We start from the raw sequence: 24,299 nt of genomic DNA, 5'->3' as shown, positions 1-24,299 counted from the left end.
GTATTTGGTCAATAACAAAAGTTTCTCAATACTTTGTTATATACCCTTTGTTGGCAATGACACAGGTCAAACGTTTTCTGTAAGTCTTCACAAGGTTTTCACACACTGTTGCTGGTATTTTGGCCTATTCCTCCATGCAGATCTCCTCTAGAGCAGTGATGTTTTGGGGCTGTCGCTGGGCAACACGGACTTTCAACTCCCTCCAAAGATTTTCTATGGGGTTGAGATCTGGAGACTGGCTAGGCTACTCCAGGACCTTGAAATGCTTCTTACGAAGCCACTCCTTCGTTGCCCGGGAGGTGTGTTTGGGATCATTGTCATGCTAAAAGACCCAGCCACGTTTCATCTTCAATGCCCTTGCTGATGGAAGGAGGTTTTCACTCAAAATCTCACGAGACATGGCCCCATTCATTCTTTCCTTTACACGGATCAGTCGTCCTGGTCCCTTTGCAGAAAAACAGCCCCAAAGCATGAAGTTTCCACCCCCATGCTTCACAGTAGGTATGGTGTTCTTTGGATGCAACTCAGCATTCTTTGTCCTCCAAACACGATGAGTTGAGTTTTTACCAAAAAGTTATATTTTGGTTTCATCTGACCATATGACATTCTCCCAAACTTCAGACGGGCCTGGACATGTACTGGCTTAAGCAGGGGGACACGTCTGGCAATGCAGGATTTGAGTCCCTGGCGGCGTAGTGGGTGACTGATGGTAGGCTTTGTTACTTTGGTCCCAGCTCTCTGCAGGTCATTCACTAGGTCCCCCCGTGTGGTTCTGGGATTTTTGCTCACCGTTCTTGTGATCATTTTGACCCCACGGGGTGAGATCTTGCGTGGAGCCCCAGATCGAGGGAGATTATCAGTGGTCTTGTATGTCTTCCATTTCCTAATAATTGCTCCCACAGTTGATTTCTTCAAACCAAGCTGCTTACCTATTGCAGATTCAGTCTTCCCAGCCTGGTGCAGGTCTACAATTTTGTTTCTGGTGTCCTTTGACAGCTCTTTGGTCTTGACCATAGTGGAGTTTGGAGTGTGACTGTTTGAGGTTGTGGACAGGTGTCTTTTATACTGATAACGGTGCCATTCAAACAGGTGCCATTAATACAGGTAATGAGTGGAGGACAGAGGAGCCTCTTAAAGAAGAAGTTACAGGTCTGTGAGAGCCAGAAATCTTGCTTGTTTGTAGGTGACCAAATACTTATTTTCCACCATAATTTGCAAATAAATTCATTAAAAATCCTACAATGTGATTTTTTGGATTTTTTTTTCTCAATTTGTCTGTCATAGTTGACGTGTACCTATGATGAAAATGACAGGCCTCTCTCATCTTTTTAAGTGGGAGAACTTGCACAATTGGTGGCTGACTAAATACTTTTTTTCCCCACTGTATGTGCACCCAAGGGGGGCCCCAGGACCCAGCTTGGGAAACGCTGGTCTAGACGATCCTGTCTGCCAATCAGGGCTGTGTATATATACATTTACATTTGTATCAACATGGCCACACGATCAGACTGAGCATTTCAATGGCAAAAGGAGGCTCAGGGAAATAAATGATCAAAAATATATTTGGAGTTATTTTCATGAAATAAACTCAGTGATTTATTAGACATACAGCGATGATTTAAAAATACAATTTAAAAGACTGCATGGGGGCTTTAAGAGAAGAGATAGAATGAGGAGGGAAACCGGAACGAAGAGCTCCACCCTCTCTTTGCTAGTTACGGGCAAGTCTATGGGCCAAATGTCCCCTCCACCTGCGAAATGTGAAAGATGCTAACACCTGCGAAATGTGAAAGATGCTAACACCTGCGAAATGTGAAAGATGCTAACACCTGCGAAATGTGAAAGATGCTAACACCTGCAAAATGTGAAAGATGCTAACACCTGCAAAATGTGAAAGATGCTAACACCTGTGAAATGGTGAAAGATGCTAACACCTGTGAAATGGTGAAAGATGCTAACACCTGCGAAATGGTGATCTGTCCAAAAGCTCCAGAAGTAGCGCTGCTCGCTGTCTCATGCATCCCGTTGTATGATGACAGATCTATCATTTATGTTGACATAGTCTGTCCACCATAGATTATCATGACAGACACACACTAGTCCTCTATATGTTGCTATGTTATCCTCACACTGGACCTCAACATTTACATTATCCAGTTATACACACTGGACCTCAACATGTACATTACCCAGTTATACACACTGGACCTCAACATGTACATTACCCAGTTATACACACTGGACCTCAGCATGTACATTACCCAGTTATACACACTGGACCTCAACATGTACATTACCCAGTTATACACACTGGACCTCAACATGTACATTACCCAGTTATACACACTGGACCTCAACATGTACATTACCCAGTTATACACACTGGACCTCAACATGTACATTACCCAGTTATACACACTGGACCTCAACATGTACATTACCCAGTTATACACACTGGACCTCAACATGTACATTACCTAGTTATACACACTGGACCTCAACATGTACATTACCCAGTTATACACACTGGACCTCAACATGTACATTACCCAGTTATACACACTGAACCTCAACATGTACATTACCCAGTTATACACACTGGACCTCAACATGTACATTACCCAGTTATACACACTGGACCTCAACATGTACATTACCCAGTTATACACACTGGACCTCAACATGTACATTACCTAGTTATACACACTGGACCTCAACATGTACATTACCCAGTTATACACACTGGACCTCAACATGTACATTACCCAGTTATACACACTGGACCTCAACATGTACATTACCCAGTTATACACACTGGACCTCAACATGTACATTACCCAGTTATACACACTGGACCTCAACATGTACATTACCCAGTTATACACACTGGACCTCAACATGTACATTACCCAGTTATACACACTGGACCTCAACATGTACATTACCCAGTTATACACACTGGACCTCAACATGTACATTACCCAGTTATACACACTGGACCTCAACATGTACATTACCCAGTTATACACACTGGACCTCAATATTCTATACATTATCCAGGTATTATTATTATTATTAAGTTTTATTTTTTTACAGGAACAGTGCACATTTATCAACATTTCTGTAAAGGTGCCGGTTTTAGCCAGCTGGCTAATTTTCGACCGGAGTCCCTGGGAAGGTTATTAAAAACAATTCCAATAACCATACAGACAGACAATAAGCAGAGACTGAGTAACATATGACCAGTAACACTTAACACACAGGCAGACAGGCAGAGCAACATATGACCGGTAACACTTAACATAGACAGACAGAGACAATAACACAAAAAGCAACCAAACAAAATGACAGAAAAATAACCAACAAGGTCCACCAGACGACAGAAAGCAGCTCTACACAGCTTGGGATTGTGTTCACACACAGCTTGGGATTGTGTTCACACACAGCTTGGGATTGTGTTCACACACAGCTTGGGATTGTGTTCACACACAGCTTGGGATTGTGTTCACACACAGCTTGGGATTGTGTTCACACACAGCTTGGGATTGTGTTCACACACAGCTTGGGATTGTGTTCACACACAGCTTGGGATTGTGTTCACACCCCTGACTGTCCTTTAGACATGTCTTTAGGTTATTTGTGAAGGTGCGGTAGGTGGAGCAGTTCCGTGTGTCTGAAGGCAGCGTGTTTCCAGACGACTGTGTCTTTGGGTTATTTGTGAAGGTGCGGTAGGTGGAGCAGTTCCGTGTGTCTGAAGGCAGCGTGTTTCCAGACGTGGGAAGCTCTCTCAGAGAAAGCAATCTGGCTGAAGGTGCTTTTCCTTAAGGGAACTAAACAGTTACCTCTCATTATGCAGATAAACACACACACACTGGTTATGAATATGTCGATTATCCGGCCAGAAGAACAAGTCCATTATCAGCATGTTCCATCATCACACAGCTTCAGAAAGAGAACACCAAATCTACATGGATGAGAGATCACAGAGGCGCATTCAGCCTCCATGTTGCTACCGCAGTAGTGTCAGACCGCTGTGTGTCGGGCTGTGTCGTTGCTAGGAGACATGGACATCTGTTGGCCTGCATCGTTGCTAGGAGACATGGACATCTGTCTGGTGAACTGGCTGAAACTGGCAGCCCTGCATCGCGCCCGGGACTCCCCTCCCTCTCCGCCCGGGTGCTGGCCTAGGCCCTGGGAGAGGCCTGGGGGTAGAGTACGGACGTGGGCCGTGTCCGTGTCGGGGTGGCCCTGGCTGGGCTGGTCCTTGGAGGAGAAGAGGCTCTGGAGGAGGTGGAACTTCTCCTTCTCCTCCCGGAGGAACACGTCCACCAACAGAGTCTTCTCTCTCTTCAGCTGCTCACTGATGTTCTTAGGTACGTCTGGGATCAACCAGGAAACCAGCAGGCTCAGGAACATCACCAGGTTCTGATGGGGGGGGGGGGGGGGGTGCACACAGGGACAAGAGAAGATAGGACTTTGTTTAACTGGTTGGTGTTGTACTGACAATCATCTGATAATGTTCCACTCTGACTAAAATACAACCACTTTATAAACACCAGGATACATCCACAGCCATGAATACCCATACTGGAGCCACAGTGGTCCAACCACACTGCAACCACACTGGTCCAACCACACTGATCATTGGTCCAACCACACTGCAACCACACTGGTCCAACCACACTGATCATTGGTCCAACCACACTGCAACCACACTGGTCCAACCACACTGATCAGTGGTCCAACCACACTGCAACCACACTTGTCCAACCACACTAATCATTGGTCCAACCACACTGCAACCACAGTGGTCCAACCACACTGCAACAACAGTGGTCCAACCACACTGCAACCACAGTGGTCCAACCACACTGATCATTGGTCCAACCACACTGCAACCACAGTGGTCCAACCACACTGATCATTGGTCCAACCACACTGCAACCACAGTGGTCCAACCACACTGATCATTGGTCCAACCACACTGGTCCAACCACACTGATCATTGGTCCAACAACACTGCAACCACAGTGATCCAACCACACTGATCATTGGTCCAACCACACTGCAACCACAGTGGTCCAACCACACTGATCATTGGTCCAACAACACTGCAACCACAGTTGTCTAACCACACAGATCATTGGTCCAACAACACTGCAACCACAGTGGTCCAACCACACTGATCATTGGTCCAACCCCACTGCAACCACAGTGGTCCAACCACACTGATCATTGGTCCACCCACACTGTAACCACAGTGGTCCAACCACACTGATCATTGGTCCACCCACACTGCAACCACAGTGGTCCAACCACACTGATCATTGGTCCAACCACACTGCAACCACAGTGGTCCAACCACACTGATCATTGGTCCACCCAAACTGTAACCACAGTGGTCCAACCACACTGATCATTGGTCCAACCACACTGCAACCACAGTGGTCCAACCACACTGATCATTGGTCCAACCACACTGCAACCACAGTGGTCCAACCACACTGATCATTGGTCCAACCACACTGCAACCACTGTGGTCCAACCACACTGATCATTGGTCCAACCACACTGCAACCACAGTGGTCCAACCACACTGATCATTGGTCCAACCACACTGCAACCACAGTGGTCCAACCACACTGATCATTGGTCCAACCACACTGCAACCACAGTGGTCCAACCACACTGATCATTGGTCCAACCACACTGCAACCACAGTGGTCCAACCACACTGATCACTGGTCCAACAACACTGCAACCACAGTTGTCTAACCACACTGATCATTGGTCCAACAACACTGCAACCACAGTGGTCCAACCACACTGATCATTGGTCCAACCACACTGCAACCACAGTGGCCAACCACACTGATCATTGGTCCAACCACACTGTAACCACAGTGGTCCACCCACACTGCAACCACAGTGGTCCAACCACAATCAATCAATCAATCAATTTTATTTTATATAGCCCTTCTTACATCAGCTAATATCTCGAAGTGCTGTACAGAAACCCAGCCTAAAACCCCAAACAGCTAGTAATGCAGGTGTAGAAGCACGGTGGCTAGGAAAAACTCCCTAGAAAGGCAAAACCTAGGAAGAAACCTAGAGAGGAACCAGGCTATGAGGGGTGGCCAGTCCTCTTCTGGCTGTGCCGGGTGGAGATTATAACAGAACCATGCCAAGATGTTCAAAAATGTTCATAAGTGACAAGCATGGTCAAATAATAATCAGGAATAAATCTCAGTTGGCTTTTCATAGCCGATCATTAGAGTTTAAAACAGCAGGTCTGGGACAGGTAGGGGTTCCATAACCGCAGGCAGAACAGTTTAAACTGGAATAGCAGCAAGGCCAGGCGGACTGGGGATAGCAAGGAGTCACCACGGCCGGTAGTCCCGACGTATGGTCCTAGGGCTCAGGTCTCTCAGTTGGCTTTTCATAGCCGATCATTTAGAGTTGAAAACAGCAGGTCTGGGACAGGTAGGGGTTTCGTAGCCGCAGGCAGAACAGTTGAAACTGGAATAGCAGCAAGGCTACACTGATCATTGGTCCAACCACACTGCAACCACAGTGGTCCAACCACACTGATCATTGGTCCACCCACACTGTAACCACAGTGGTCCAACCACACTGATCATTGGTCCAACCACACTGCAACCACAGTGGTCCAACCCCACTGCAACCACAGTGGTCCAACCACACTGATCATTGGTCCAACCACACTGCAACCACAGTGGTCCAACCACACTGATCATTGGTCCAACCACACTGCAACCACAGTTGTCCAACCACACTGATCATTGGTCCAACAACACTGCAACCACAGTGGTCCAACCACACTGATCATTGGTCCAACAACACTGCAACCACAGTGGTCCAACCACACATATCATTGGTCCACCCACACTGCAACCACAGTGGTCCAACCACACTACAACCACAGTGGTCCAACCACACTGATCATTGGTCCACCCACACTGCAACCACAGTGGTCCAACCACACTAATCATTGGTCCACCCACACTGCAACCACAGTGGTCCAACCACACTACAACCACAGTGGTCCAACCACACTGATCATTGGTCCACCCACACTGCAACCACAGTGGTCCAACCACACTAATCATTGGTCCACCCACACTGCAACCACAGTGGTCCAACCACACTACAACCACAGTGGTCCAACCACATAATCCAAAGAGATGTGATGATTAGTCCATTACAGATGGATGTGTCCCCCCTCTCTCTCTTATGTAAACACATATATCCAGTAAATCTCCTGACTAAAGCCCTTTTTAAATGTTGAGTTGAACTATCTGAAAGGTGTCCCTGCTATTAGTGGTTGTACTGTACCTGGAACAGGATGACGAAGGCCAGTCTGGCAGCCAGGATGGCCCAGTAGGTTTTAGAGAACTGGTAGGCTTCAGCTGACCATGGTGGCTCTCTGTAGTCCTTATACCTGGGGGAGGGGAGGGAGAGAGGTTACTATAGGTCTGGGGGAGGGGAGGGAGAGAGGTTACTATAGGTCTGGGGGAGGGGAGGGAGAGAGGTTACTATAGGTCTGGGGGAGGGGAGGGAGAGAGGTTACTATAGGTCTGGGGGAGGGGAGGGAGAGAGGTTACTATAGGTCTGGGGGAGGGGAGGGAGAGAGGTTACTATAGGTCTGGGGGAGGGGAGGGAGAGAGGTTACTATAGGTTTGGGGGAGGGGAGGGAGAGAGGTTACTATAGGTCTGGGGGAGGGGAGGGAGAGAGGTTACTATAGGTCTGGGGGAGGGGAGGGAGAGAGGTTACTGTAGGTCTGGGGGAGGGGAGGGAGAGAGGTTACTATAGGTCTGGGGGAGGGGAGGGAGAGAGGTTACTATAGGTCTGGGGGAGGGGAGGGAGAGAGGTTACTATAGGTCTGGGGGAGGGGAGGGAGAGAGGTTACTATAGGTCTGGGGGAGGGGAGGGAGAGAGGTTACTAGAGGTCTGGGGGAGGGGAGGGAGAGAGGTTACTAGAGGTCTGGGGGAGGGGAGGGAGAGAGGTTACTATAGGTCTGGGGGAGGGGAGGGAGAGAGGTTACTATAGGTCTGGGGGAGGGGAGGGAGAGAGGTTACTATAGTGACAGATACATCTCTCTCCTGTCTTTACCAATTACTAGATAGAACACATGACTAATGAAAAAACACTCCAGTCTGAATTTAAACAAGTAAAACAAGGTAGAAAGTGTGTAGAAATGATAATGAACCTACATTTGAAATAATTTAATGTGGGGTTGCGACTGACAACCCGGTTCAATTTGGGTCCTGAGGCTAAATTAGTTGAGAACCACTGGTCTAGGGTACAGAGCCATAATGGAGGTGGTCAGGCTGTAGTCTAGGGGACTGAGCCATAATGGAGGTGGTCAGACTGTAGTCTAGGGGATAGAGCCATAATGGAGGTGGTCAGACTGTAGTCTAGGGGACAGAGCCATAATGGCGGTGGTCAGGCTGTAGTCTAGGGTACAGAGACATAATGGAGGTGGTCAGGCTGTAGTCTAGGGGACAGAGCCATAATGGAGGTGGTCAGATGGAGGTGGTCAGGCTGTAGTCTAGGGTACAGAGACATAATGGAGGTGGTCAGACTGTAGTCTAGGGGACTGAGCCATAATGGAGGTGGTCAGGCTGTAGTCTAGGGGATAGAGCCATAATGGCGGTGGTCAGGCTGTAGTCTAGGGGACAGAGACATAATGGAGGTGGTCAGGCTGTAGTCTAGGGGACAGAGACATAATGGAGGTGGTCAGGCTGTAGTCTAGGGGACTGAGCCATAATGGAGGTGGTCAGGCTGTAGTCTAGGGGATAGAGCCATAATGGCGGTGGTCAGGCTGTAGTCTAGGGTACAGAGCAATAATTGATGTGGTCAGACTGTAGTCTAGGGTACAGAGCCATAATAATAATAAAATAATAATAATAATATGCCATTTAGCAGACGCTTTTATCCAAAGCGACTTACAGTCATGTGTGCATACATTTTTTCGTATGGGTGGTCCCGGGGATCGAACCCACTACCCTGGCGTTACAAGTGCCATGCTCTACCAATTGAGCTACAGAGGACCACATAATGGAGGTGGTCAGACTGTAGTCTAGGGGAAAGAGCCATAATGGAGGTGGTCAGGCTGTAGTCTAGGGGACAGAGCAATAATTGATGTGGTCAGACTGTAGTCTAGGGGACAGAGCCATAATGGAGGTGGTCAGGCTGTAGTCTAGGGGACAGAGCCATAATAGAGGTTGTCAGGCAGTCAGACAGTAGTCTAGGGGACAGAGCCATAATGGAGGTGGTCAGACTGTAGTCTAGGGGAGAGAGCCATAATGGAGGTGGTCAGACTGTAGTCTAGGGGAGAGAGCCATAATGGAGGTGGTCAGACTGTAGTCTAGGGGACAGAGCCATAATGGAGGTGGTCAGGCTGTAGTCTAGGGGACAGAGCCATAATGGAGGTGGTCAGACTGTAGTCTAGGGGACAGAGCCATAATGGAGGTGGTCAGGCTGTAGTTTAGGGGACAGAGCCATAATGGAGGTGGTCAGGCTGTAGTCTAGGGGACAGAGACATAATGGAGGTGGTCAGGCTGTAGTCTAGGGGACAGAGACATAATGGAGGTGGTCAGGCTGTAGTCTAGGGGATAGAGACATAATGGAGGTGGTCAGGCTGTAGTCTAGGGGACAGAGACATAATGGAGGTCGTCAGGCTGTAGTCTAGGGGACATAGCCATAATAGAGGTTGTCAGGCAGTCAGACAGTAGTCTAGGGGACAGAGCCATAATGGAGGTGGTCAGACTGTAGTCTAGGGGAGAGAGCCATAATGGAGGTGGTCAGACTGTAGTCTAGGGGACAGAGCCATAATGGAGGTGGTCAGGCTGTAGTTTAGGGGACAGAGCCATAATGGAGGTGGTCAGGCTGTAGTCTAGGGGACAGAGACATAATGGAGGTGGTCAGGCTGTAGTCTAGGGGACAGAGACATAATGGAGGTGGTCAGGCTGTAGTCTAGGGGATAGAGACATAATGGAGGTGGTCAGGCTGTAGTCTAGGGGACAGAGACATAATGGAGGTGGTCAGGCTGTAGTCTAGGGGACAGAGCCATAATGGAGGTGGTCAGACTGTAGTCTAGGGGATAGAGACATAATGGAGGTGGTCAGGCTGTAGTCTAGGGGACAGAGACATAATGGAGGTGGTCAGGCTGTAGTCTAGGGGACAGAGCCATAATGGAGGTGGTCAGACTGTGGTCTAAGGGACAGAGCCATAATGGAGGTGGTCAGGCTGTAGTCTAGGGGACAGAGCCATAATGGAGGTCGTCAGGCTGTAGTCTAGGGGACATAGCCATAATAGAGGTTGTCAGGCAGTCAGACAGTAGTCTAGGGGACAGAGCCATAATGGAGGTGGTCAGACTGTAGTCTAGGGGACATAGCCATAATAGAGGTTGTCAGGCAGTCAGACAGTAGTCTAGGGGACAGAGCCATAATGGAGGTGGTCAGACTGTAGTCTAGGGGAGAGAGCCATAATGGAGGTGGTCAGACTGTAGTCTAGGGGACAGAGCCATAATGGAGGTGGTCAGGCTGTAGTTTAGGGGACAGAGCCATAATGGAGGTGGTCAGGCTGTAGTATAGGGGACAGAGCCATAATGGCGGTCGTCAGGCAGTCAGACAGTAGTCTAGGGGACAGAGCCATAATGGAGGTGGTCAGACTGTAGTCTAGGGGACAGAGCCATAATGGAGGTCGTCAGGCTGTAGTCTAGGGGACAGAGCCATAATGGAGGTGGTCAGACTGTAGTCTAGGGGAGAGAGCCATAATGGAGGTGGTCAGACTGTAGTCTAGGGGACAGAGCCATAATGGAGGTGGTCAGGCTGTAGTCTAGGGGACAGAGCCATAATGGAGGTGGTCAGGCTGTAGTCTAGGGGACAGAGCCATAATGAAGTTGGTCACACTGTAGTCTAGGGGACAGAGCCATAATGGCGGTCGTCAGGCAGTCAGACAGTAGTCTAGGGGACAGAGCCATAATGGAGGTGGTCAGACTGTAGTCTAGGGGACAGAGCCATAATGGAGGTGGTCAGACTGTAGTCTAGGGGACAGAGCCATAATGGAGGTGGTCAGGCAGTCAGACAGTAGTCTAGGGGACAGAGCCATAATGGAGGTGGTCAGACTGTAGTCTAGGGGATAGAGACATAATGGAGGTGGTCAGGCTGTAGTCTAGGGGACAGAGACATAATGGAGGTGGTCAGGCTGTAGTCTAGGGGACTGAGACATAATGGAGGTGGTCAGGCTGTAGTCTAGGGGACAGAGACATAATGGAGGTGGTCAGACAGTAGTCTAGGGGATAGAGACATAATGGAGGTGGTCAGACTGTAGTCTAGGGGACAGAGCCATAATGGAGGTGGTCAGGCAGTCAGACTGTAGTCTAGGGGACAGAGCCATAATGGAGGTGGTCAGACTGTAGTCTAGGGGACTGAGCCATAATGGAGGTGGTCAGACTGTAGTCTAGGGGACAGAGCCATAATGGAGGTCGTCAGACTGTAGTCTAGGGTACAGAGACATAATGGAGGTGGTCAGACTGTAGTCTAGGGGACAGAGCCATAATGGAGGTGGTCAGACTGTAGTCTAGGGGACAGAGCCATAATGGAGGTCGTCAGACTGTAGTCTAGGGGACTGAGCCATAATGGAGGTGGTCAGACTGTAGTCTAGGGGACAGAGCCATAATGGAGGTGGTCAGACTGTAGTCTAGGGGACAGAGCCATAATGGAGGTGGTCAGTCTGTAGTCTAGGGGACAGAGCCATAATGGAGGGATCAGGCTGTAGTCTAGGGGACAGAGCCATAATGGTGGTGGTCAGGCTGTAGTCTAGGCGACTGAGCCATAATGGAGGTCGTCAAGCCGTGTTAGTAATGATGCCCCTCAGTACCCCTCTATCTTCTATCCAACCATGTTATTAATGATGCCCCTCAGTACCCCTCTATCTTCTATACAACCATGTTATTAATGATGCCCCTCAGTACCCCTCTATCCTCTATACAACCATGTTATTAATGACGCCCCTCAGTACCCCTCTATCTTCTATACAACCATGTTATTAATGATGCCCCTCAGTACCCCTCTATACAACCATGTTATTAATGACACCCCTCAGTACCCCTCTATCTTCTATCCAACCATGTTATTAATGATGCCCCTCAGTACCCCTCTATCCTCTATACAACCATGTTATTAATGATGCCCCTCAGTACCCCTCTATCTTCTATCCAACCATGTTATTAATGATGCCCCTCAGTACCCCTCTATCTTCTATCCAACCATGTTATTAATGACACCCCTCAGTACCCCTCTATCTTCTATACAACCATGTTATTAATGATGCCCCTCAGTACCCCTCTATCCTCTATACAACCATGTTATTAATGATGCCCCTCAGTACCCCTGTTTCCAATCATGTTATTAATGATGCCCCTCAGTACCCCTCTATCTTCTATCCAACCATGTTATTAATGATGCCCCTCAGTACCCCTCTATCCTCTATACAACCATGTTATTAATGATGCCCCTCAGTACCCCTCTATCTTCTATCCAACCATGTTATTAATGATGCCCCTCAGTACCCCTCTATCTTCTATCCAACCATGTTATTAATGACACCCCTCAGTACCCCTCTATCTTCTATCCAACCATGTTATTAATGATGCCCCTCAGTACCCCTCTATCCTCTATACAACCATGTTATTAATGATGCCCCTCAGTACCCCTCTATCTTCTATCCAACCATGTTATTAATGATGCCCCTCAGTACCCCTCTATCTTCTATCCAACCATGTTATTAATGATGCCCCTCAGTACCCCTCTATCTTCTATCCAACCATGTTATTAATGATGCCCCTCAGTATCCCTCTATCCTCTATACAACCATGTTATTAATGATGCCCCTCAGTACCCCTCTATCTTCTATCCAACCATGTTATTAATGATGCCCCTCAGTACCCCTCTATCCTCTATCCAACCATGTTATTAATGACGCCCCTCAGTACCCCTCTATCTTCTATCCAACCATGTTATTAATGATGCCCCTCAGTACCCCTCTATCTTCTATCCAACCATGTTATTAATGACACCCCTCAGTACCCCTCTATCTTCTATCCAACCATGTTATTAATGATGCCCCTCAGTACCCCTCTATCCAATCATGTTATTAATGATGCCCCTCAGTACCCCTCTATCCTCTATCCAACCATGTTATTAATGACGCCCCTCAGTACCCCTCTATCTTCTATCCAACCATGTTATTAATGATGCCCCTCAGTACCCCTCTATCTTCTATCCAACCATGTTATTAATGATGCCCCTCAGTACCCCTCTATCTTCTATCCAACCATGTTATTAATGATGCCCCTCAGTACCCCTCTATACAACCATGTTATTAATGATGCCCCTCAGTACCCCTCTATACAACCATGTTATTAATGACGCCCCTCAGTACCCCTCTATCTTCTATCCAACCATGTTATTAATGACGCCCCTCAGTACCCCTCTATCCTCTATCCAACCATGTTATTAATGATGCCCCTCAGTACAACCATGTTATTAATGATGCCCCTCAGTACCCCTCTATCTTCTATCCAACCATGTTATTAATGATGCCCCTCAGTACCCCTCTATCTTCTATACAACCATGTTATTAATGATGCCCCTCAGTACCCCTCTATCTTCTATACAACCATGTTATTAATGATGTCCCTCAGTACCCCTCTATCCTCTATACAACCATGTTATTAATGACACCCCTCAGTACCCCTCTATCTTCTATCCAACCATGTTATTAATGATGCCCCTCAGTACCCCTCTATCCAACCATGTTATTAATGATGCCCCTCAGTACCCCTCTATCCTCTATCCAACCATGTTATTAATGATGCCCCTCAGTACCCCTCTATACAACCATGTTATTAATGATGCCCCTCAGTACCCCTCTATCCTCTATACAACCATGTTATTAATGATGCCCCTCAGTACCCCTCTATCTTCTATACAACCATGTTATTAATGATGCCCCTCAGTACCCCTCTATCTTCTATCCAACCATGTTATTAATGATGCCCCTCAGTACCCCTCTATCTTCTATCCAACCATGTTATTAATGATGCCCCTCAGTACCCCTCTATCTTCTATCCAACCATGTTATTAATGATGCCCCTCAGTACCCCTCTATCTTCTATCCAACCATGTTATTAATGATGCCCCTCAGTACCCCTCTATCTTCTATCCAACCATGTTATTAATGATGCCCCTCAGTACCCCTCTATCTTCTATCCAACCATGTTATTAATGATGCCCCTCAGTACCCCTCTATCTTCTATCCAACCATGTTATTAATGATGCCCCTCAGTACCCCTCTATCTTCTATCCAACCATGTTATTAATGATGCCCCTCAGTACCCCTCTATACAACCATGTTATTAATGATGCCCCTCAGTACCCCTCTATACAACCATGTTATTAATGATGCCCCTCAGTACCCCTCTATCCTCTATACAACCATGTTATTAATGATGCCCCTCAGTACCCCTCTATACAACCATGTTATTAATGATGCCCCTCAGTACCCTTCTATCCAACCATGTTATTAATGATGCCCCTCAGTACCCCTCTATCTTCTATACAACCATGTTATTAATGATGCCCCTCAGTACCCCTCTATCTTCTATCCAACCATGTTATTAATGATGCCCCTCAGTACCCCTCTATCTTCTATCCAACCATGGCTAGAGAACCATGGGTAGAGGCAGGGCACAGAGACAAATTCAGACAATAGAACTTTCCCATAAAGCCCAATAACAGTCAGTTGAATGTTTCTACTAGAAACTGGGTTTCTACTATAAAACAACTAAAGTCCCTGGAGATACCGTGATACTACGGCCGGTCAGACAGACGGATCAAAAACAGACAAACTATTTTGGTCAATTTCTTTCAGAATGGACATCAAAGCTGAGTTGAATTTCCTCCAAAATGTTTGATTGACTGTATTGAATTAGGAAAACATCACAGAGACAGACTGGTCCTGGTGTATGGCCATATACAGGCATGGAGCAGGAATGTGTGAGACTGGCTCCGATTCACCCACCCTCCCTGCACTTTATCTGCCCTCAGGGACGTGCCTCTCCCTGGGAACCCCCCCCCCCCCCCCACACACACAAATCTGATTCCCTGAAAAAGACATCACCTCAATGATCCTCTGGCTGTCTCCATGTTTGGTTATCACAATGCTGACCACGTTAAATATAGAGCAGACACATTCATACTGACCACGTCAAATATAGAGCAGAGACACATTCATACTGACCACGTCAAATATAGAGCAGAGACACATTCATACTGACCACGTCAAATATAGAGCAGAGACACATTCATACTGACCACGTCAAATATGGAGCAGACACATTCATACTGACCACGTCAAATATAGAGCAGAGACACATTCATACTGACCACGTTAAATATAGAGCAGAGACACATTCATACTGACCACGTCAAATATGGAGCAGACACATTCATACTGACCACATCAAATATAGAGCAGAGACACATTTATTCAATAATGCAGTGATCTCCAAAAGTATTGGGACAGTGACACGTTATTTTGGCTCTGTACTCCAGCGCTTTGGATTTTAAATGAGGTTAAAGTATAGATAGCTTTAATTTGTGGGTGTGTTCATCCATATCGGGTGAATCGTTTAGAAATTAAAGCACTTTTTGTACATAGTCCCCCCCCACCCCCCCACCCCCCATTTTAGAGGTTAGAACTATTATTGTAATGGTGAGAGGTTAGCATGTCTTGGGGGTATGATATAAAATGCTAACCTCCCCTGTTATTGTAATGGTGAGAGGTTAGCATGTTTTAGGGGTATGATATAAAATGCTAACCTCCCCTGTTATTGTAATGGTGAGAGGTTAGCATGTCTTGGGGGTATGATATAAAATGCTAACCTCCCCTGTTATTGTAATGGTGAGAGGTTAGCATGTCTTGGGGGTATGATATAAAATGCTAACCTCCCCTGTTATTGTAATGGTGAGAGGTTAGCATGTCTTGGGGGTATGATATAAAATGCTAACCTCCCCTGTTATTGTAATGGTGAGAGGTTAGCATGTCTTGGGGGTATGATATAAAATGCTAACCTCCACTGTTATTGTAATGGTGAGAGGTTAGCATGTTTTAGGGGTATGATATAAAATGCTAACCTCCCCTGTTATTGTAATGGTGAGAGGTTAGCATGTCTTGGGGGTATGATATAAAATGCTAACCTCCCCTGTTATTGTAATGGTGAGAGGTTAGCATGTCTTGGGGGTATGATATAAAATGCTAACCTCCCCTGTTATTGTAATGGTGAGAGGTTAGCATGTCTTGGGGTTATGATATAAAATGCTAACCTCCCCTGTTATTGTAATGGTGAGAGGTTAGCATGTCTTGGGGGTATGATATAAAATGCTAACCTCTCCTGTTATTGTAATGGTGAAAGGTTCATTCATTCATTCAGGATCATCCGTAACCATGGCAGCATCCACATGAATGTAGAAGTGTTCAGAAACATATTCTATTCTTGTTTACAATAAAAGTGACTCTAAAATGACATAATACATTATTTACCGTTCATTTCTATTGGACACAAAATAATCTGAAACACAACCAAAACAAACAGCAAATGCATCCAACAAGTTTGTAGAGTCACAAGCTTGATTTAAACATTGCATTCTAGGAATATGGGACCAAATACTAAACTTATGACTACTTTAACACACATAGGTGAATTTGTCAAAATACTTTTGGTCTGTAATTTCTAAACGGTTCACCCCATGTGGATGGAAAATACCTTCAAATTAAAGCTGACAGTCCGCACTTTAACCTCACAGTCATTGTATCATTTCAAATGCAAAGTGCTGGAGTACAGAGCCAAAACAACAAAAAATATGACACTGTCTCAATACTTTTGGAAGTCAGTGTATTTCCTCTAGATGGGTGCGTGACAGTCCAAGAGGAAGTTGGACTGATTTCCACTAGTATCTCTGGGGAACGGAGCTCCCCTCCCCTCCCTCCCTCCCTCCCTCCCTCCCACCCACCTCCACTAGTATCTCTGGGGAACGGAGCTCCAATCTGCAAAGAAACAAGGGTCAGCCCATTCCCACCCCTCCCCTCCCTGCCTCACACACAGCCAATGACCAAGTTAGCCACTATGCCAGAAAACGTGGTCAACCCCTGATAACATTCCCCCGCTGATAAAGCCCCCGGTTTCTCTAGTTCCCCAGCCCAGTATGTTTTAGTAGAACCACAGTATGTGGTCCTGTGTTCCCCAGCCCAGTATGTGGTCCTGTGTTCCCCAGCACAGTATGTTTTAGTAGAACCACAGTATGTGGTCCTGTGTTCCCCAGCCCAGTATGTGGTCCTGTGTTCCCCAGCCCAGTATGTTTTAGTAGAACCACAGTATGTGGTCCTGTGTGGCTCAGTTGGTAGAGCATGTTGCTTGCAATGCCAGGGCTGAGGGTTTGATTCCCGCTGGGGCCACCCATACCAAAATGCATGTATGCTTTTAAGTCACTGTGGATAAAAGTGTCTGTTAAATGGCATATATTATATACACTGAGTGGACAAAACATTAAGGACACCTGCTCTTTCCATGACAGACTGACCAGGTGAATCCAGGTGAAAGATATGATCCCTTATTGATGTCACTTGTTAAATCCACTTCAGTCAGTGTAGATGAAGGGGAGGAGACAGGGTTAAAGAAGGATGTTTTAGCCTTGAGACATGGATTGTGTATGTGTGCCATTCAGAGGGTGAATGGGCAAGACAAAATATTTAAGTGCCTTTGAACGGGGTATGGTAGTAGATGCCAGGCGAACCGGTTTGTGTCAAGAACTGCAATGCTGCTGGGTTTTTCACACCCAACAGTTTCCCGTGTGTATCAAGAATGGTCCACCACCCAAAGGACATCCAGCCAACTTGACACAACTGTGGGAAGCATTGGAGTCAACATGAGCCAGTATCCCTGTGGAACGCGTTCGACACCTTGTAGAGTCCATGGCCTGACGAATTGAGTCTGTTCTGAGGGCATAAGGGGGGGGGGGGTATGGGGTGCAACTGAATATTAGGAAGGTGTTCTTTAGGTTTTACCCACTTAGTGTATCATTATGACCACACTTTGACCACTGCTCCTCTTCCATTAAAGATTTAAAGACCAGGGGAGACCATCTCTCCCTCCATCCTCCCCGTCCCATCCGGCCCAACCCCCAGGAAGCGAATGATCTGACCTTACTGAACAGTCTCTTTCTTTAATAAAACCTTTTCATGACACAAACGCTGTGTTTTCTGGGAATCGTTCATCAGTCATGCTCTAACACTGGAGGGGCATTCCTATAGTCTTAAATGTGACGTGATAGTGTGTTTTAAAAACAGACAGAGACGGCATTCTGTCTCTACAGTGCTGTTATGTAACAGAATCCCAGCAGTCCTGCAAGGTTAGAACTGCAGGGTCTAGATGTTTGAGGTTAGAGAGACCTGCAGTGGTCCAGTCAGGCAGACAGTAACACCCTCTGTGTTGGGTTAGGAGATGGATTTGAACACCAACAGGGCTGCAGGGTTCTGCCTCCACAGTTACGTAACAGAGTTCGCAACAGACCTGCAGGGTTAGGGTTATGCCATTTAGTAAATTATTTAAAGCCAGAGAGATGGAACATGGCTGTAGGATTATTAGAGTTAGACAGACACTCTCTGTGCTAACTGGACCAACAACACTGATGATTAGAGAGAGAGGTAGCAGGAGAGAGAGGTAGCAGGAGAGAGAGGTAGCAGGAGAGAGAGGTAGCGGGAGAGAGAGAGAGCGGGAGAGAGAGAGAGCGGGAGAGAGAGGTAGCGGGAGAGAGAGGTAGCGGGAGAGAGAGGTAGCGGGAGAGAGAGGTAGCGGGAGAGAGAGGTAGCGGGAGAGAGAGGTAGCGGGAGAGAGAGGTAGCGGGAGAGAGAGGTAGCGGGAGAGAGAGGTAGCGGGAGAGAGAGGTAGCGGGAGAGAGAGATAGCGGGAGAGAGAGGTAGCAGGAGAGAGAGATAGCGGGAGAGAGAGGTAGCAGGAGAGAGAGGTAGCGGGAGAGAGAGGTAGCGGGAGAGAGAGGTAGCGGGAGAGAGAGGTAGCGGGAGAGAGAGGTAGCGGGAGAGAGAGATAGCGGGAGAGAGAGGTAGCGGGAGAGAGAGGTAGCGGGAGAGAGAGGTAGCGGGAGAGAGAGGTAGCGGGAGAGAGAGGTAGCGGGAGAGAGAGGTAGCGGGAGAGAGAGGTAGCAGGAGAGAGAGGTAGCAGGAGAGAGAGGTAGCAGGAGAGAGAGGTAGCTGACTGATGGGAGCACCATGGATCCTGACTGATGGGAGCACCATGGAGGCAGCATGGGAGCACCATGGATCCTCAAGCACCAGTCTCTAATGTCAGTCCAACCTGTTACGTTCCCGCAGCAAGAACACCAAAAATCGTCGCTCAAACAGAAGGGGACAAACAAACAAAGAGTGACTGACAACAACCAAAACGAAACAGTTGGGATTTTAGGAGGGGTTCTGAAAGACACTCATGGGGTGTCCACTGGAGGTTGACTAGCAACAATAACTGGGCCCTAAAAGACACCCACCATGAGACCCACTGAATCTGCCCAAGAAGAGGCCAACAAAAGAAAACCAAACTTAGAAACAGGAAGCAAACCAAAAAGTAGAGCAAAACAGAAACAGGGAAGATCAGATAAAGGATTTTTTTTCTCTCAAGACAACTAGAGCACTGGGCTAGCCACTCTTAAATATCACCTGGGCCAGCCACTCTAAAATATCACCTGGGCCAGCCACTCTAAAATATCACCTGGGCCAGACACTCTTAAAAATCAGCTGGGCCAGACACTTAAAAATCAACTGGGTCAGCCACTCTTAAATATCACCTGGGCCAGCCACTCTTAAATATCACCTGGGCCAGCCACTCTTAAATATCACCTGGGCCAGCCTCTCTTAAATATCACCTGGGCCAGACACTCTTAAATATCACCAGGGCCAGCCACTCTTAAATATCACCTGGGCCAGACACTCTTAAATATCACCTGGGCCAGACACTCTTAAATATCACCTGGGCCAGCCACTCTAAAATATCACAGGTAAAACACCTTCTGACTAACGAGATGACAAGCCAGCACAAGTGTAACACATACTGCTAACCTGCAGACGGTGATCTCAGCGAGGAGTGAGGAGGTACTAACCTGCAGACGGTGATCTCAGCGAGGAGTGAGGAGGTACTAACCTGCAGACGGTGATCTCAGCAAGGAGTGAGGAGGTACTAACCTGCAGACGGTGATCTCAGCGAGGAGTGAGGAGGTGCTAACCTTTAGACGGTGATCTCAGCGAGGAGTGAGGAGGTGCTAACCTGCAGACGGTGATCTCAGCGAGGAGTGAGGAGGTGCTAACCTGCAGACGGTGATCTCAGCGAGGAGGTGCTAACCTGTAGACGGTGATCTCAGCGAGGAGGTACTAACCTGCAGACGGTGATCTCAGCGAGGAGTGAGGAGGTACTAACCTGCAGACGGTGATCTCAGCGAGGAGTGAGGAGGTACTAACCTGCAGACGGTGATCTCAGCGAGGAGTGAGGAGGTACTAACCTGCAGACGGTGATCTCAGCGAGGAGTGAGGAGGTACTAACCTGCAGACGGTGATCTCAGCGAGGAGTGAGGAGGTGCTAACCTGCAGACGGTGATCTCAGCGAGGAGTGAGGAGGTGCTAACCTGCAGACGGTGATCTCAGCGAGGAGTGAGGAGGTGCTAACCTGCAGACGGTGATCTCAGCGAGGAGTGAGGAGGTGCTAACCTGCAGACGGTGATCTCAGCGAGGAGGTGCTAACCTGCAGACGGTGATCTCAGCGAGGAGTGAGGAGGTACTAACCTGCAGACGGTGATCTCAGCGAGGAGGTGCTAACCTGCAGACGGTGATCTCAGCGAGGAGTGAGGAGGTACTAACCTGCAGACGGTGATCTCAGCGAGGAGTGAGGAGGTACTAACCTGCAGACGGTGATCTCAGCGAGGAGTGAGGAGGTACTAACCTGCAGACGGTGATCTCAGCGAGGAGTGAGGAGGTACTAACCTGCAGACGGTGATCTCAGCGAGGAGTGAGGAGGTACTAACCTGCAGACGGTGATCTCAGCGAGGAGTGAGGAGGTGCTAACCTGCAGACGGTGATCTCAGCGAGGAGTGAGGAGGTACTAACCTGCAGACGGTGATCTCAGCGAGGAGTGGAGGTACTAACCTGTAGACGGTGATCTCAGCGAGGAGTGAGGAGGTACTAACCTGCAGACGGTGATCTCAGCGAGGAGGTACTAACCTGCAGACGGTGATCTCAGCGAGGAGTGAGGAGGTACTAACCTGCAGACGGTGATCTCAGCGAGGAGTGAGGAGGTACTAACCTGCAGACGGTGATCTCAGCGAGGAGGTGCTAACCTGTAGACGGTGATCTCAGCGAGGAGTGAGGAGGTGCTAACCTGTAGACGGTGATCTCAGCGAGGAGTGAGGAGGTACTAACCTGCAGACGGTGATCTCAGCGAGGAGTGAGGAGGTGCTAACCTGCAGACGGTGATCTCAGCGAGGTGTGAGGAGGTACTAACCTGCAGACGGTGATCTCAGCGAGGAGTGAGGAGGTACTAACCTGCAGACGGTGATCTCAGCGAGGAGTGAGGAGGTGCTAACCTGCAGACGGTGATCTCAGCGAGGAGTGAGGAGGTACTAACCTGCAGACGGTGATCTCAGCGAGGAGTGAGGAGGTACTAACCTGCAGACGGTGATCTCAGCGAGGAGGTACTAACCTGCAGACGGTGATCTCTGCGAGGAGTGAGGAGGTACTAACCTGCAGACGGTGATCTCAGCGAGGAGGTGCTAACCTGCAGACGGTGATCTCAGCGAGGAGTGAGGAGGTACTAACCTGCAGACTGTGATCTCAGCGAGGAGTGAGGAGGTGGGGGCTTTGCCAGGTCTGAAGTTGGACACGTTGAAGTGAGAGAGGGTGTGGTCTATGAAGCCGTGCATGGTGCCCGTCTGACTGTACATGTACTGGTACACCAGCCTGGGAATGAAGTCCGACGTAAACGAGATCACAAACGCCTGACAGGGAGAGAGAGCACATTAAAGGGAGACTGTGAGATTGACATGTATTAAAGGGAGACTGTGAGATTGACATTTATTAAAGGGAGACTGTGAGATTGACATTTATTAAAGGGAGACTGTGAGATTGACATTTATTAAAAGGGAGACTGTGAGATTGACATGTATTAAAGGGAGACTGTGAGATTGACATTTATTAAAGGGAGACTGTGAGAATTACATTTATTAGGTGTCACATGATCTGTCACATGATCTCAGTATATATACACCTGTTCTGAAAGGCCCCAGAGTCTGCAACACCACTAAGCAAGGGGCACCACCAAGCAAGCGGCACCATGAAGACCAAGGAGCTCTCCAAACAGGTCAGGGACAAAGTTGTGGAGAACTACAGATCAGGGTTGGGTTATAAACTCTTGGCAGGTTTGTTGTGGTGCCATATTCTTTCAATTTTTTTATAATGGATTTAATGGTGCTCCGTGGGATGTTCAAAGTTTCGGATATTATTTTATAACCTGATCTGTACTTCTGAACTGTCCCTGATTCTCACAGCTTGCTTGGTGGAGGTAATTAGTTGCACCAGATCTTATTTAGGGGCTTCATAGCAAAGGGGGTGAATACATATGCACGCACCACTTTTCCGTTATTAATTTTTTAGAATTTTTTGAAACAAGTAATTTTTTTCATTTCACTTCACCAATTTGGACTGTTTTGTGTATGTCCATTACATGAAATCCAAATAAAAATCAATTTAAATTACAGGTTGTAATGCAACAAAATAGGAAAAATGATGAATCCTTTTGCAAGGCACAGTATGTGTGTGGAGGTGGTTCCCAGGGAGAAGCTGGTCCCTGAAGGCAGATCGTGCCCCTACGGTCTCTCTCTGACATGATAATATAAATCTGCTCTATATTAAAGTCAACTGCCAGGGCTTACAGCCCGTGACATCACACACACACTGTTGTTTTAAGGTTTACAGCAGCAAAACGATCCACATGAAACATAAAGCCACCATTATTATTCTGACTGAATATCACTCGTCTCCATTACTACACATTATCTCATCACATCAAACAGAAAGACATTACAGAGGACATTATCTCATCACATCAAACAGAGAGACATATTACAGAGGACATTATCTAGAGTAGAACTAAACAGTTTGGGGGATTATCTGATTGATCCATTTACATCATTCAGTCTAGCTGGATCAGGAGTTAGGCTCCCGAGAGGCGCAGCGGTCTAAGGCACTGCATCTCAATGCTTGAGGCGTCACTACAGACCGAGTGGCGCAGCGGTCTAAGGCACTGCATCTCAGTGCTAGAGGCGTCACTACAGACCGAGTGGTGCAGCGGTCTAAGGCACTGCATCTCAGTGCTTGAGGCGTCACTACAGACCGAGTGGCGCAGCGGTCTAAGGCACTACATCTCAGTACTTGAGGCGTCACTACAGACCGAGTGGCGCAGCGGTCTAAGGCACTGCATCTCAGTGCTTGAGGCGTCACTACAGACCGAGTGGCGCAGCGGTCTAAGGCACTGCATCTCAATGCTTGAGGCGTCACTACAGACCGAGTGGTGCAGCGGTCTAAGGCACTGCATCTCAGTGCTTGAGGCGTCACTACAGACCGAGTGGCGCAGCGGTCTAAGGCACTGCATCAAAGTGCTTGAGGCGTCACTACAGACCGAGTGGCGCAGCGGTCTCAGGCTCTGCATCTCAGGGCTTGAGGCGTCACTACAGACCCCCTGGTTCGATTACAGGCTGTATCACAACCGGCCGTGATTGGGAGTCCCATAGGGCGGCGCACAATTGGTGTTTGGCCGGTGTGGGCCGCCATTGTAAATAAGAATGTGTTCTTAACTGACTTGCCAAGTTAAATAAAGGTTCATTAAATAAAATAAATGAGCAACACCCTAAAAGGCTCTGAAAAGCTGCCGATTATCTCCGGCCCCGTGCCGTCGCTGGTCTTTAAGCCAGATGTGAGGTGCTAAGAACCTTCTGCAGCCACATCATCTTTTGCTTCCAAAAAGTGTTGAAATTCTCAATAAAAGTTATGCCAACAGATTGGCAGTGGTCAGGCTGCAGAAGTTTCCCCAGGCTTCATATCTGGCTTAAAGACTCCTGCCACTCTGTTGGCATAACCTTTGAGAATAGACACTTTTGG

At 47.8% G+C, this 24,299-nt stretch overlaps 1 protein-coding gene across 1 annotated transcript in view; it reads right to left on the bottom strand.

Annotated features, from left to right (window-relative positions):
- Positions 1-4,023: 4,023 nt before the first annotated feature.
- ano2b (anoctamin 2b) overlaps positions 4,024-24,299 on the bottom strand; it is a gene marked incomplete at both ends in the record, with an annotated part of 169,276 nt that continues 149,000 nt past the window's right edge. The window contains 3 exons of the mRNA XM_084194999.1: positions 4,024-4,425; positions 7,357-7,462; positions 21,963-22,141. Of these exons, the coding sequence (XP_084051125.1) occupies positions 4,024-4,425; positions 7,357-7,462; positions 21,963-22,141 (687 nt within the window). The remainder of the gene's footprint in view (positions 4,426-7,356; positions 7,463-21,962; positions 22,142-24,299) is intronic.

The sequence above is a fragment of the Coregonus lavaretus genome (assembly GCF_964263955.1).
Source record: "Coregonus lavaretus genome assembly, contig: HAP1_SCAFFOLD_831, whole genome shotgun sequence".
Classification (NCBI taxonomy): domain Eukaryota; kingdom Metazoa; phylum Chordata; class Actinopteri; order Salmoniformes; family Salmonidae; genus Coregonus; species Coregonus lavaretus.
This window is presented reverse-complemented; position numbering and strand designations above follow the sequence as displayed.